The 14743-nt window shown below is 41.0% G+C and overlaps 1 protein-coding gene across 1 annotated transcript in view; it reads right to left on the bottom strand.

Annotated features, from left to right (window-relative positions):
* Positions 1-821: 821 nt before the first annotated feature.
* me1 (malic enzyme 1, NADP(+)-dependent, cytosolic) overlaps positions 822-14743 on the bottom strand; it is a 107785-nt gene continuing 93863 nt past the window's right edge. Inside the window, exons 6-14 of the mRNA XM_068324628.1 lie at positions 12545-12648; positions 6263-6372; positions 5432-5529; positions 4708-4821; positions 4035-4140; positions 3649-3791; positions 3362-3535; positions 2137-2235; positions 822-2060 (exon numbers count right to left, since the gene is read on the bottom strand). Of these exons, the coding sequence (XP_068180729.1) occupies positions 1893-2060; positions 2137-2235; positions 3362-3535; positions 3649-3791; positions 4035-4140; positions 4708-4821; positions 5432-5529; positions 6263-6372; positions 12545-12648 (1116 nt within the window). The 3' untranslated portion in view covers positions 822-1892. The remainder of the gene's footprint in view (positions 2061-2136; positions 2236-3361; positions 3536-3648; positions 3792-4034; positions 4141-4707; positions 4822-5431; positions 5530-6262; positions 6373-12544; positions 12649-14743) is intronic.

The following is a 14743-nucleotide window of genomic DNA, read 5'->3' on the forward strand; positions in this document are numbered from 1 at the left end:
TTTAATGCGAGACTGCAGGAACAAGGTCACAGTGATTGTGGGTCCAGCTCGCCGTCACCAACCCGTCAGGGACCAGGGTCTGATCAGAACAGAGGTAAGGCCTCAGACTCACCCCTCCTCACCAAAAACAGACATTTGAACTGATTTATAGCAAACAAACTGACATAACACTCCTGGTTGAATTACTAACTAATCACTTATTAATTCACTAATATGACAGATTTTGAAAAAATATTCTATATTGCAATTTTTTTTAATTTCTAATAAGGAATATATTTTCTATTCTATTCTATATATTGATTTTTTGTGTGTGTTAATCCATGTTGTGATGCACACATATACTGTATATCATATATTCATGTAATCAGACAGTTTTTGGAGATACCATTCCTGGTCCGGACGAGTTGGTCTTGACATTGAGACATATCGATCATCATGTCAGTGATGGCCGCCCTGGGCTGATAAAAGAGAGGGTAAAGGAGGAGGAAACCACATGTTTGTCTCTCTAAATTTGCCCCGGGGTGAGAGGCTCAGCACTGAATGACTGGTCATGTTGCTTCTCTATTGATCATGAACTGGGACGGGCAGTAGTCCAACCAGGCCTCTGGTACTGACTGTCTGGCCACATTGATTAATTAATGTAAAATCAACCTCAGTTTAAATCAGACAGCGTTGTTTATAAAAACAGACCATAAACAGACCATAGACCACAGTCAGACCATAAACTGTTCTGATTTACCTGCTGCTTTTATTGTGTCTATGATGCATGTATAAAACACGATTATCTGACAGGCTCCGTTTATCAGGTTAATTATACCAAGAGAAATTGCAGAATCAAATATATCCTATAATAAACTGATCAGTCTCCAACAAGCCACAAAGGTTCCTGATAAAATGTGATAATTTCAAAACAATCCGCTTTAAACTTTATACTGTAGTGTGAAACACAACTAAATAATTGTTTAATGACAGCAGAAGGCCTCTGGAGGGAGACAGAGCGCATTGAGATCAGTTTTCTTTTACATCAGGCCCGATGTGGCAGTGAACAGATTTTAAACTCTGTGCTGATGATAAAGCAGGAAAAACACACCAGATTCAGTGTCACTTGTTAATTCAAACAGAGCTGTTTTGAGTGAAAAATCTCCACAAATAGGGCAGTAGTGGGTTGGGCTGTTGAAGGTTCTGGGTTTGATTCCTGTATGTTTGGAGTTTGTTTGTTCGCCCTGTATCTGTGTGGCTTCTCTCCAGGTTCTCCGGCTTCCTCCCACCTCCAAAAACATGCAGTTTAGGTGAATTAGTGGCTGTCTGTAGGTGTGAGCGTCTGCCTTTTTGAGTGGCCCTGCAATGAACTCATCCAGGGTGTACCCCACCTCTCGGCCAGAGCCAGCTTGGATAGGTCTGTCGGTTCAGTGGCTGTAGATGAGGCGATCACAATCACAATCAGAAAGATTAATAAATAAATCACCACAAATATAAATTCTAATGTCTTCATTAGACGTCCCTTTAATATCCAGGTCTAACACACAAAACTTCCTTTGTTAGTACAAAACAAACATTAATTAAATTGTTTTTTTAAACAAAGAACTTTGGCTTTTCACTGACATATTTAAAACATAAGTGTGTGTTACATTATTACATTACGACTTATGACAACCTGTGAAAAACTTGAGTTTTTTAACAATGAGTGCAATGTTTTATTTAGTATCTCTTCCCTTTCTTTATGATATTTATAGGTATCATGCGTTGAACAGTATTTCTAAACGACCATACTTTTACTGCTGACAGGAGAGGCCTCAGATATAAAAACAATAATTCACAATAATTTTCTGCAGCCCATTATTTGGTGATACAGCGCGTCAGTAGTTAACATGTCTCCCTTTCTGCCTCTTTGTTCACAGCTTGCATGTCTGCACAGTCATGCTGTCCTCAGGCCAGCGGTACGAGTCCACAGCAAACTCCTCATAGTCGGTGCTGTAGATGAGGGACTTCAGGTATTCTTCTTTGTCGGACGGCTCCGGCTGAAGTGTTGCCATGTTGTGCTCATAAGCATACTCCATGATCTGTAAGGCACAGGTGGGGATGAGGTGAGACGCTACATGTTCAGGTAGATCCTCTCTGTCTGCACTGAGTTCTCACCTTGGCAGCCAGTTTCCGTGAGACGTCCCTGATGGAGCTGAGAGACGGATACAGTCTCCCTTCACTCAGGTCCTTGTCTGTCACCAGGTGAGCCAGAGTCTGGTAAACAGTCAGCACATGGTTCATGTCAAGAACAAGGTTAACTGATAGGTCTAACATGAGTATGATTCAGATGCCGCTCTGTCACAGTACCAAGTGCAAAGTTTTTTGCATCGCTCTGGGTTCATTTCAACCTTTAATGCCCTTTGCACTGATTTGGAGCTGAGTGTTTTCTCTCTCCTTCCTTTCTTGTCTAGTTTCCCTTTTTTTTGTTCCTTGTTCTTTGTGTTCTTCTCTTATCTTCCTCTCTGAGGTTTTCTATTTTCCATTCAAACTGATTGTCTGATATTTTCCACCTGCCTGCTATTGTCTCCTCTATCCTGCGCCGTCTTTTTGACCCGTGTTCTCCTAGGTTCCCTTGGTTTCTTATCTCTTGTTTTAGTCCCCATGTTCCAGTCACTTCCTTGTATTTCTTTTGTCAGTGAGCTTTCTACAAGTGGTTTTCTCTTTTATTTTGGACTGTTTGCTTGGTCTGTTATATTTGGTTCAACATACCCTTTCGGATATTGACATAACACACCCCACAAGGATTCACACAGGAAAGAGGTTATTGATGGATTGAACTGCTTCTACAATCAAATAAAGAAAAGCAAACCCACTTTGAACCCACTGGATGTTAGAGAGTGACACAGCTCTCAACAAGTTGACTTTAAGTTCAGCTATCTGCATGGAAACACAGGAGGTGTTCATTTTCCAATAATGAACGGCATTAATAACTTTTAAGTGTTGGTTTTGTTTGTGTAACTCCTAAAACATGCTGGTGAGTTGTGTGAGTGTGAATGGCTGTTTGTCTACTACTCGTCTTTACAAATATGTATAAATGAATGTTTATTTATATGTTTGACAATAAGTGTTTACCATTATAAAGATAGTTGTTTAGGCTATTAGATCTTGGTCTGGAAACTATTTCTCGATGTCTGGTGTTCTAATGTTGTTCTCTGAGTCTCTAGAAATGAACAGCATTACTAATAGCATTAGACAGTAAACACATTAACCAACACAATCGTTAGTATATAGTGCTACTTTATACTTTTACTCTACAGTTTTATACGCTGCAGCTACAAGTTGACACATTCATTCAAATATGAGAAGTTGTTGACAGCCTGTGTGTTTGTCAGTGTGTTACCTCCGCCGCAGTGAGGAAGATTTCCTCAGAGATGTGTCGGATGGAGCAGGCGGTGACGCCCAGGCCGATGCCAGGGAAGATGTAGGCATTGTTTCCCTGACCAGGATGGAACGTTCTTCCATCAGGCAGTGTGACGGGGTCAAATGGACTGCCACTGGCAAAGATGCCCCGCCCCTGTAGCACAGGAACACATAGAAGTGGAGGATTTCCATTTGAAAAAGGGTAAGTTTGTTACTCACAGCCACATGTGGGACTGGAGCAGCAGTGCACATTGTTTGTGTGGGCACCTCAGTGAGCGTGTAACACTGCTCCGCAGTGCATTCGGCTTTGCTAGTCGGGTTACTGAGGGCGAAAATGATTGGACGTTCATTGAAGGAAGCCATGTCCTTGATGATCTGCTCGGTGAAGGCTCCGGCAACGGCCGCCACCCCTGAGATAGAAAATGTGTGAAACATGCATCTCATTTCTGTCACCTCACTTTGTAGCTTTCACAACATTATCATTCAGAGATAAAATTTGTATTTTAGGCCTTAAATTCTCACTCAGATTTTTAGTCAGACTTCCTTTCTTCCATCAATCCTTTGCTTCTCTCAATAGAGCTTTAACTAACACTGTGACATCTGACAATAACAATGAGAAACTGTAAAACATCATCAAATATTTGTAGTTTTACCAATGATTGCTGTGGGTTTCAGTTTTCGAACCACATCCTCCAGTTTCACCATGTGCGGGTGCTCATGAGCAAACCTCTCCTTTTCATGTGTCAAGTGGTCCCGACCCTAAAAATGTTGGAGAGAACGACGTGGAAAAGAACATGAACCCTTCTGTAAAAACACTAAACAAAAACAGATTGAAGCTGGAAGTCACTGCTCCCATTTTACTCCTGGAGGAACGAGAGATTTGACTCCACTCAGGAAACAAAGTGGAGGTGGTGAGGAATGACTGTGGGTGAGACAGGAGATGAAAACAGTGAAAGGAGCTGGAGGTGGAATGATGGATGAAAAACATGGATAATTCAGATAAAACAGATGTGTAACAGATGTAACGGCTCATCTCCAGGAAAGACCTTTGCTGTGATTCCGGGGAAAAACCTGTCGGATAAATTAATGAACCACGGGGAGCATTTTTCTCTACTGTGGAGTGACTGTAAACATATTTGGAAATTTCTACGACTTTAACCTGTGATAACATTAACATGTGAGGTTTGAAGCATTTTTATTTTTTTTAATCATATTTACTGTCTATCATTTGTGAAGATTCCAAAAAATGTACCAGTAATGGCTTATTCATTCTTGCTGTTACACTGAATTTGGTCCACATAGACACATCTTTGTTTTTTACAACACCTTGACAATGAGACCCTTGGAATCGACCATCCAGATCTTCTTCAAACACTCTCCCTCAGCGAGTCCTTCCTTCCTCATGGCCATGGTGATCAGGTCAGCTATCCCCATCGCTGCCTGGGAGAGAGACAGAAGGGAAGGATCAGGTCAGCAGCTTCAAACCCAAAGCATCTGGAGGTAAATGCTTTAACAGTTTAAACACTAGGCTTAAACTAGTTGATGTTTTGGACTGTCCAAAGGTTTGTTGTGTTCAGGATTACAGACATAAACTCTTAGTGTGACTCGATGGAGATCCGTCAGAGGACATGTAGGTACCTAACACCTCACCATCCTTCACAATGTCATTAAGAGGAAGGACTGATGGAAAAAGACAGTCGCTGTCATGAGCTTCAGAAAAGTCTAAAAAGGCAAGGAATATTTCTTTTACAACACCACTCCTATTTAACTTTTGCCATGTTCATAGTTCCTCATAGTTCCTGTTGATCAACGTTTGGATCACGGCTTTGCGGTGGAATATGTTACACACGTAGCATCAGATATTGGCTTAAAAGGTCAGTCGGGGTAAATACACATTCCATGTGTGGGTTTGGGTATTACTGGATGATACTGTATTATAGTCTCACTCTACAAAAAGTGGAACTATTGAAGGGGCAGTTCTCCTCTACTCAGCCACAGTGGCTGCTGTTCAGCCTTACGTACAGTTTCCCTTCAGGAGTGCTGCACATACCTCCCCTGCACCTTGGAACACAATAGTGTGGTCACACAGTTTGGTCTTGGTGATGCGAAGGGCGACCAGGAGTCCAGCGACGGCCACCGCAGCAGTCCCTAAGGAGTGTCAGAGAGCAACGTGAACACTTACCTTCAATTTAAAACCACATTCTGTCACACATTATTATGACCAGAGCCCCTCTCTCAGCCTGAACAGCTCATGTAGGTGTGAATAATGCCACTGAATTGGGATGTGATGAAGTCATTTCACCTGCAGACTAGTCACAAACCACATCAGAATATCCTAATCCTAAATCAAAACAGTACAGCTGTGCATTCAACATCTATTCTAGCGGTAGAGCGGGTTGTCCAATGTTCCTAAGATCGGTTGTTCGATTCCCGCTCCTGCGCAAAAAAACACCAGGAGTGTGAGCTGACAGTGGGAGGTGTCAGCTCTTGAGCTAGGCGCCGTCCCCCTTTACAAGTTGCTCATTTGGGGCGCTCCGCAAAGGGGCTGCCCACCACTCTACCTCCCCCTGCATGCCTACAGGCCCCCTTGTGTGTGTGTGTCTGTGTGTGCTACAGGGGCCTGTACAAACAAGCATGTATGCATGCATTTGAAGTATTCACTAACTGGAGTGTGCTCTTAATTTCCCTTCGGGGATCAGATTAGTATATAAAATTTAAAGAATTTAAAAAAGATATTGTATACAGTAGTGGAAAAATTGTTTCACCTCTGCTGCAACAAAAAGTGCTGAGCATCACATTTTTACACAGATGGTGATGAGATGATTGAATGAGCCACAGAGAAACTGTGTGTGTGTGTGTGTGTGTGTGTGTTGCTGATTACCTTGGATGTCATCGTTGAATGTACAGTACTTGTTGCGGTACTTGGTCAGAAGGCGGAAAGCATTAATGTTTGCAAAGTCCTCAAACTGGATCAGACAGTCCATCCCATACCTGTAAACAGAGGAGCTGCTTCAATCTGAGTGAACCGACTGAAGAAGACAGAAACTAGAAGGAAATGAGACAAATATTCTGCAGGAACACAGAGAGCTGCCTCATTTTTACAAAGACCTAATTCAGTACTGAGGGGGGCGCCCTTCCACTGCATAACGCAGCGCAGAGACGAATACTGTTCCACAGGGGTTAAATTAGATTTCAGTGTCCCATTTTATTTGTCAGACTGACACCTGTTTTCTCCAACTTTATGATGACATCTCACAATGAGAGGGCGGTAACGCCTACACAAAGTACTAGAACCACACCAACACCAAATGTGATGGAAAACAACACAGAGCCCACCCAGCCTCCCAGTAAAACAGCACTATTCAGTTTTACAAGATGCTGCCTGGACCACCTATCTCATATAGTCCAAGCAGCTACATAGATGTCAGTGCCAATGAGGTCCTACAAAAACATGTAACAAAAATAAAGCCGGTGTTATGAGGCTGTAAACTAGATGAAACAGCAACAATGTGGAATCCCAGTTTGCCATGCCTTTCGACAGATGGACGTTAGTTCAGGAATTCACTGGTGCTACTCATAAGTTACTAGCAGCATCACGTCATGTATATGAAGAGTTAATATCAAATGACACCTGGCACTGAAATGGCACATGCATCCAGATTTTTACATTATGATGTCTTAAACAGTAAAAAAACAAAAAAGATCCAGTCTGGCACTTACATCTTTTCTTAATGCATTACTTTTATCCTCACTAACATCTGATTCCTGTCCTTCAGAACAAAATGTCCACTTGAGAAATTTTAGGTGTCAGCAACTTAAAAAAAATGATGGTGTTTATGAAGTGGGAAAAATGAAAAAGTGTTTTCTGTTGCTTGTTTTCTGTTTGGTATAGTAATAAATTAATTTATCCATCTTTTCATGTGCATGCTGAACTATTGAGGTATGTAAGTTTGTCCCCTGCGTTGCAGTGTGGTGTGTAGGCTCTCTGACTGGATCCATTAAAACCTACGGATGCAGTGGGTGAGGTAACGTTAATGTTTTTTTCTTTTCTTTTCTTTTCTCAGGCACAATGGGCAGACACTATAAGAGAGCCGTATTACTCAGACAAGAAAAGGTGAGTGTCGGAGCCACTAAAGACTAGAAACCCTTTGTCCAACTCCCTCCCCCTCAGGGATGTGCACACAGGTGTCCTGTAAGGGATCTCCTCAACCAGGAAGTTAAATCTTTCCACATTACAGCTATATATTTCCCAATAAAGATGTCTGCCTTCTTTTCTCCTTTCTGTTCAGACTTTTCATAAAACCCCACCTTAAGCCCAATAAGGAAAATAAACCTTGTTTGCACTGTTATTGCACATTTCACTGCAGCTCTCTCATGCCTGTTAGAGTGGCTGCTAAACTGCTTAAACTTTAAGCAGGAGGATGAGACTGAGCGGAAGCAAGGCAGGAAAGACGTGCAGGATGAAAGGTGAGTTCAACTGCAGTAAAACTTGACGACCTGATGACAGAGTGCTATCGCTGGATCACTGTTTATTCTTGCCTCTGCCACAGTATGAGACACGGATTCCTAATAAAGAGAAAGACAGCCAGACTGACTCACGGCCAACACGGCAGTAGCGCCGAGAAGAAAAATGTGTTTCCTATAAAGCAGAGAGCAGCTCTAACGGACCGACTTCTACAAAGAGGATGAATAATGATGCCAAGAAGGGAACTATAAAGTTTTCATTGTGTTACAATACAGTCAAGCGACAGGATAGATGTGGCCTTGCCCAGATGCCAGTGCAGTGCTCTTCTGCCCCCTACTGGAGAGGTCACACCAGTTCAGGTGGAAGAAATCTGCTCATTCACAGCCCAGAAAGATGAATTCTGAAGTGCAATTTTTTGCAGAGAGAACACACAGCAAGTGAATTATTTTTTTTCATTATTGAGAGAGATATCAGAAAAGCTGAAATGTGAACACATCCTTATTCAAGGACATGCACCAATCATGAGCTGTAGAGAGATCTGTGGTTTGGTAACTGTAGGAAGAAAATAATATCTTCCAAACAGAAACCTCCTTGGTCCTTGACCAGAGCCCATAAAGCTACAGGGAGTGTTTCTGACAATGTGTGTGAGCTTTGCCAAGAACAAAACACCTATTGGAGGCCAACAGTGTTTGTTGACCCTATCCCTCCTGAAAGTCCATATTCTTTCCTTGACAACTGAAGGAAATTTCACAGAACTTTACACTCTTTCAGTGGACTTCTGTGCCAGCTGAATAAAAATACCCTGGACAAAAACAGCAAGATTTGTTTTGTATCTAAGCTGAACTATCAAGGGCAGTATGCTAACCGAGACAAGGCATGCCTACAGGAATAAAAAACACTATCCTTATTCCTGACTACACTGAAAGATATCCATTAATCTTTTAGCGGTAGGGGAAGTGCTGAACAGACCAAGAGAGTGATTGCTCACACAAAAATCATCATTATTGCTATAAACAGATGTTTGAACTGGGAACTTCTGTTATGATCTTTTGCCTGAGGCCCCTCTGATTTGACAGAGGGTTAAAAAATTCCCTAACCTTTATTAAAAAAGGGACTTTGAATTATAGCCTGCAGAGTTCAATGACATAATTTTGTGCACAAAGGAGGGCATCAGTAAAGCACTTTATGGGAACATACTGTGTGTTGGGAAAAAATAAGTAAAAAGAAAGAACACCATAGACAAACAGACTATGAATATCGTTCGGTATTACTGAACATCCCAGTGAGAAGATGTAATATATTTGACACAGTAATGACAGAAAAGGCTGAAAATACGAAGAAAAGTTGCAGACAATAGACTTGAATTTGCAACAGTAAGTCTTTACTGATAAAAAAAAAAATTAACATTAAATGCGATGAATTCATAGTGACTGTAAACTGATTGTTGGGAACTCCCTGACCAAAAGTGATTTTGTTTTACGTAATTACTGTTATGATAGGAAGAGATGGTCCCCACTCTAAATTTAGAATACACATCTATAAATAAATGATCTTAAAATCCTCTCAATACCTGCTTGAGGACGTTAAATGGTAAAAAGCTCATGTCTCTGACCTGGATGTTGCACAACAAACAATGCACCTGAGGACAAAATACAATTTTAATCTCATTAAAACATCTGATATGTCACATCTGTGTTTCTAGCTTGTTCACGCTGTGCTGAGTGGGGTACCAAAACTTATTATTTAAGCTTTGTTGGACATTGTTTGATCGGACTTAATGGATGGTTGCATTGAAAGATAAGACAAAAATGTCATGACTGTCATCCCTACTTTATTTGACAAATATCCTCCTGATTGGTGCTTTGAAGCCAGAGAAATGAATGCTTTGCAAACAGGCCCCTCCCACTCTGGACCAAAGTGAAGTCTCACATGTGAAATGACTAAAAGACTTCTAACTTTGCCAGAAAAGATCAGAGATGACTGTGAATTCAGGACCTTTGGAGACTTTGTAACTTCAGTCCTTGTCTCAAGGCCAGTTTCCCATCATTCCTTTCACAACACAAATAATATTCCAAAGGCAGCTGTTATATTGAAGATATTGTAGAAACACAGACTAATCAAATTTGATTCCACAGCTAGTAGAAAGTATTTGGATATCATAAATAGTTATAACACAGAGGTGAGGACTAGATGCAAAGTGCAAAGAGACAGACCGGACCTCTGCAAAGGTCACGGCAAGGCTGTTCTGTCCAAACACAGCCGTCGCACCTGTGTGCATGTGTGTTTATGCTCACACACACACAGGCTGTGTGTTAGTGCCATTCCTGCAGTGCCTCGTGGCTTCATGGCTGAAGCCTTAATAAATCTCTGGCCCCTTCTCGCTCGCCAGAGAGCCAGCATCTCTCAGCACGCATTATTTCTCAAATCCCCCAGCCGTCATTAAAGACAAAGAAGCATTCTGCTAACTTTCTCCTCTCCCTCACTCTTTTATCCATCATCCATCCATCCGTCCGATATTTGCATTCAAAAACAGAAAGATTATTGTTCATACACCGAAGCCATTCTTTATTTCTCTCTCTCACTGCCCATGTTTGGGGCTGTCGACCATGATGTCAGCTGTTCACGTCAGCTGTTTGGCTGACAGACACACACTTCCACGTTGTAATTCTATAATCTAGCTCCTTCCTTTATACATTTCCTCCTCACTCATTGATGTTATTTCAATATGCACCCTCCACCTCCCCTTCACCCCGTATTTTGGCAGATCCTTCAGTTTCACCAGGCTCAGGAGAGTCATCTGCCACCTCCACCACCACCACCACCTCCACCATTGTCCAGACTCCTGTTGTTGCTCAGGACAGATGGTCCTCCTTACCACGTCTTCCCATTCAGACTGGTTGCTAAATACTTTCTACTACTTCTTCATCAACGTTGCTTATCTGTTTTTAACATACCTTTTTATACCTTGACTCCTTGTTACTTTTGCATAAAATGAATATATAAGAAGACCGTCTTGAGAGGTTTTGCTAGCTACCTGACTTTCAGTTCTTCACACATCTCTCTTATCATCGTTTTACCTTCATGCACTAACATTTCTACAGAGAAATCTACCAACAAAGACAGGAATGATGAAATTTGATGAGATGTGAAAAACAAAAGTGATTGTTCCCCTGACAGAAAATGCTGCGTTTAAGGTTTTAAAACCTTTGCTGAGCCTTGTTTCATCCTTTCTAAATTGTGGCAGTGCTGTAGAGGCAATGGGATTATGGGATCATTCATTTCTGCCTGAAGACAAAAGTAGCAGACAACACCTGCTGGTTATTCACAATGAGCAAAGGGTCTGGACAGGAGGTTGGCCTGACATCAAACATTCAGTTGCATTATGAACCTTGCTGACAAATTTTGGAATGACACATTACAAAACCCACCAGACCTTTGCCGCTTATTGATGAAGAGTCAATTTGAAGTATTTAGCTTAGTTTCTTGGAAATCTAAATCTAAATATTACTTTAAAAACTGCAGAGCTATAATCACTCGTTCAATCTCTGAGTCCGTAATTACTCATTTTCCGCCAAGCTGTTCCCTGTAGTTGAGAAGCTACCCAGTTATTAGAGTTACGGCTTCCTGTTGCCAGCTGGAGGGGGCCCAGACCCAGTCTCTCCTTCTGGACTCTGGTCCCTATGGGATAGGATGACTCCTAACCAGGCCCATGTGTGTGTGGCTGTGATGGCTCCATGGCACACGGTAAGATAGAGATATGTGGACCTGACTTGCATGCATGCCAGTAGAAGATATCCAGAAGTCCCACTAAGGAAGAGGTTGCAATAAACAGATGAGGTAAAGCCCCAAAGGGAAGCAGGCAGTTAACTTCAGCTTAGTGAGGAGGGAAATGATAAGATCAGTGTATGAAAACAAAATGAGTGAATGTGGAATACGATGTGCTTCAATGCCTTGAAGCTAAACATTCACTGTGAAGCCCTGCTGAATAAAATCAGGGTTTAGCATTGCGTCATGATATCAGCAGTCCGAATAATGCATCTTCTGTACTCATCATAGCCTTCATATGGTCTGATATGTTTCCTGGACAGAGATCATAGGGGTCAACACAGACTCGTCTACAAACCAGAGGACTCTCATTATTCCTCTGAGCGTCTGTTTACAAGCTCAATCACATTCCCTAAGCATCAAATATTATATTTCTACATTTCCTGTTTACAACATATTAGCTCTCCTTTCATCTCTGATTCATGACGACTTTCTGTGAACTAATGAGAGTGTCATGTCATTGCGCTTCAGTTTCTAAATAAATCATTCACATTAGTGCGAAAATAAGTGTTAGTCCAGCTGCACACAGTATAGTCATCAGAATATCTGAGTGGCCGTGCGATTGTTGAAACTCGATGACACTGATGATTACCTAGGTTCTCTGATCACTTTTCAATAAGCTCACATTGTCATTTAACCAGGAAAAGCCATTTCATAGCTAAGACTTAGTTCAAACAGGGTAAAACTGATTCATCTGAAGTTCCTGACTCTGGATTTCCACAATAGTTGGCTCCATCACACGGCAGGCACTGGCTATGGCAAACTGCTTAACATATTTGTAACAGAGCCATTTACTGTCGGTATTGAAATGACAACCGCAGACGGCATGGCAGGAATGGGCAAATGATAATTCGAAGGCCAATAATGTCATACCTGTCTGAGACAGCCTTCATAAATTCATCCAGGAGGTCATCGTAAGCCTGACCTCGTTCTCTCCTACGTTTCAGGCCGATGTATAAAGGGTCCTGCAGCAGCTTCTGCAAAAACACATGAAGACAGACGACAAAATATGAAATGAAGAAGAAATAAGATGTAACTAAATTTTAAATATCCAATCAGCCAAATGTTTTTGTACTTAAAGCTGTACTAAGAACTCTGCTGAAGTTTGAAACTCCATCCATTATCAATCATCTACTCTGCTAAGTTACCATCGCACCATTTTAAAATTCTTAAATGGTCAATGTTACAGTGGAAACAGAGATACTGTCTGTTTTATTCCATGCATTATTTCTTCTTGACCTTTGATAAGCTATAGTGCAACACAAGTAGTGACTCAATAGTGATTCAGGTATGTTATGCTAGCAAACAGCTAATCTAGCCATAGAGATACAGTAGTATCTTCACACAAGTACAATAACGCATTCTTACATGTGCACAGGTGGTCTTCATTATGTAACATTATGTAAACCTTTATGACATCTGTCTACCTGTCTGTCTTTCTGTCTGTCTTTCTGCATGTGTGTGAGTGTCTGTCTGTGTTCAGTATCGATGTCCATGTGGCCCTGATCATCATATTTCATTGTCTAAATAAAAATAAAAACATGTGTGAGCATGAAGATAAAACTCCCTTTACCAGGAGCAACACAGGAATGTGAAGTCTGTGTGGATTTCTCACCAGTCTTGGCTGGATGGAAAATTAAAGAAAAAGGAGCGACATCTGCAATGTGTGGATATATTCTCACACATAAACACACCTGGGTCTCTGCAGACCTTAGATCTGCGCTGTAATGTGAACCATGTGTGTGATCCTACAGACCAGAGAAACACCTCCTGTCACTTCACACATAATCTAAAGATAAATGTACAGCAAATCTGAAACCTGTAGAAAATGTTGTCATTTTATCTGTAATATCAATCATTTTCACATGGTTCAAGATAAGGGTACATTATTCCTATATTTCCTGTATTTCCTGTGTGGCATAACTAAAGTATGCCTTTTCCTCTTTTGACTTTATTCAAGCATCTGATTGAGGTGATAAAGTGAATATGTGACAATGGGGGCAAGAGGGCAACATTGTCATTTTAAATACCCATATAGAAAAGCGGAAACAGTGAATCATTGCACCTTACTATTTGGAAAGATGAGAGGGATCCAGCAGAAAAGAGGAAATTAAGGACAGAAGCTGGTGGAAAGTCATGTGTGAGATAAAACAGAGAGTGGTGGACTATGATAAATTGGGTGAAAGTGTCACTTAGCAAAATAGATCACTTGCAGAGTTTCCTTTGTTTTATCAGCACATTCCTCATCAGAATGTTGACATGCTGCACTTGTCTGATGTTTTACCCAGTAAAAGATGTAAAACACAGACTACCCACAGATTTACCCAGCTCTACTGCAGAGAGAAAGCACAAAAATACTCACTTATTTAAATTATAATAAATAATTGTGCTTAATTAACGGCGTGGCCTTTTTCAGTGACAAATAGTCTCTGGCAAGGCATCACCTCAACTACTTTCTGTCATTGAATTTGACCTCTAAGCCGTGTTTGTGACACTTTTTAGAAAATGTTTCTTGAAATTAATGTACAGATATTATACTCCTCTGTTCAGTTAAGGGCACTGATTGCTTTATTAGTTCCTGCTCAAAAATTTCACACATTTTTGGGGTAGCTATGGGTTCAATGGATTTCATGTTTTGGACCACTGAGCTTCAAAATGGCTCTTCAGAAAAGGAGGTATAACATCACAGATATTAAAAAAATGTTCAATACATAAATAAATAATCTGTGAGTAGTCTCTCATCTCATCGCTCATCTTTTGCTTGTGTTTTTATGGATTGATTAAATTTGAAAAAAATCAGCAAAAAAAGCTCTGGGGAGCCACAAATGAGTCATGTTGGTGCCGTGACTTTCACTTTACTGGACATGCGTAATTAGAGGGTGCCACCAAGAAGAAGGAAGTTGAGAGAAAGTTATGGTCACCTTTCCATGGTAGGGTCAGGAGTTACCAAGTCCAAGGAAAGCTCAAAAGATTTATTTATGGCAATATTTATTTGAAATTGACTACTCATTTCCTGGCAAGCTTCAGGGAGTAACAGGCAAAAGTTCAACTTTAACCATAAAAGAAAAACAT

Source organism: Antennarius striatus, chromosome 9 (assembly GCF_040054535.1).
Source record: "Antennarius striatus isolate MH-2024 chromosome 9, ASM4005453v1, whole genome shotgun sequence".
Classification (NCBI taxonomy): domain Eukaryota; kingdom Metazoa; phylum Chordata; class Actinopteri; order Lophiiformes; family Antennariidae; genus Antennarius; species Antennarius striatus.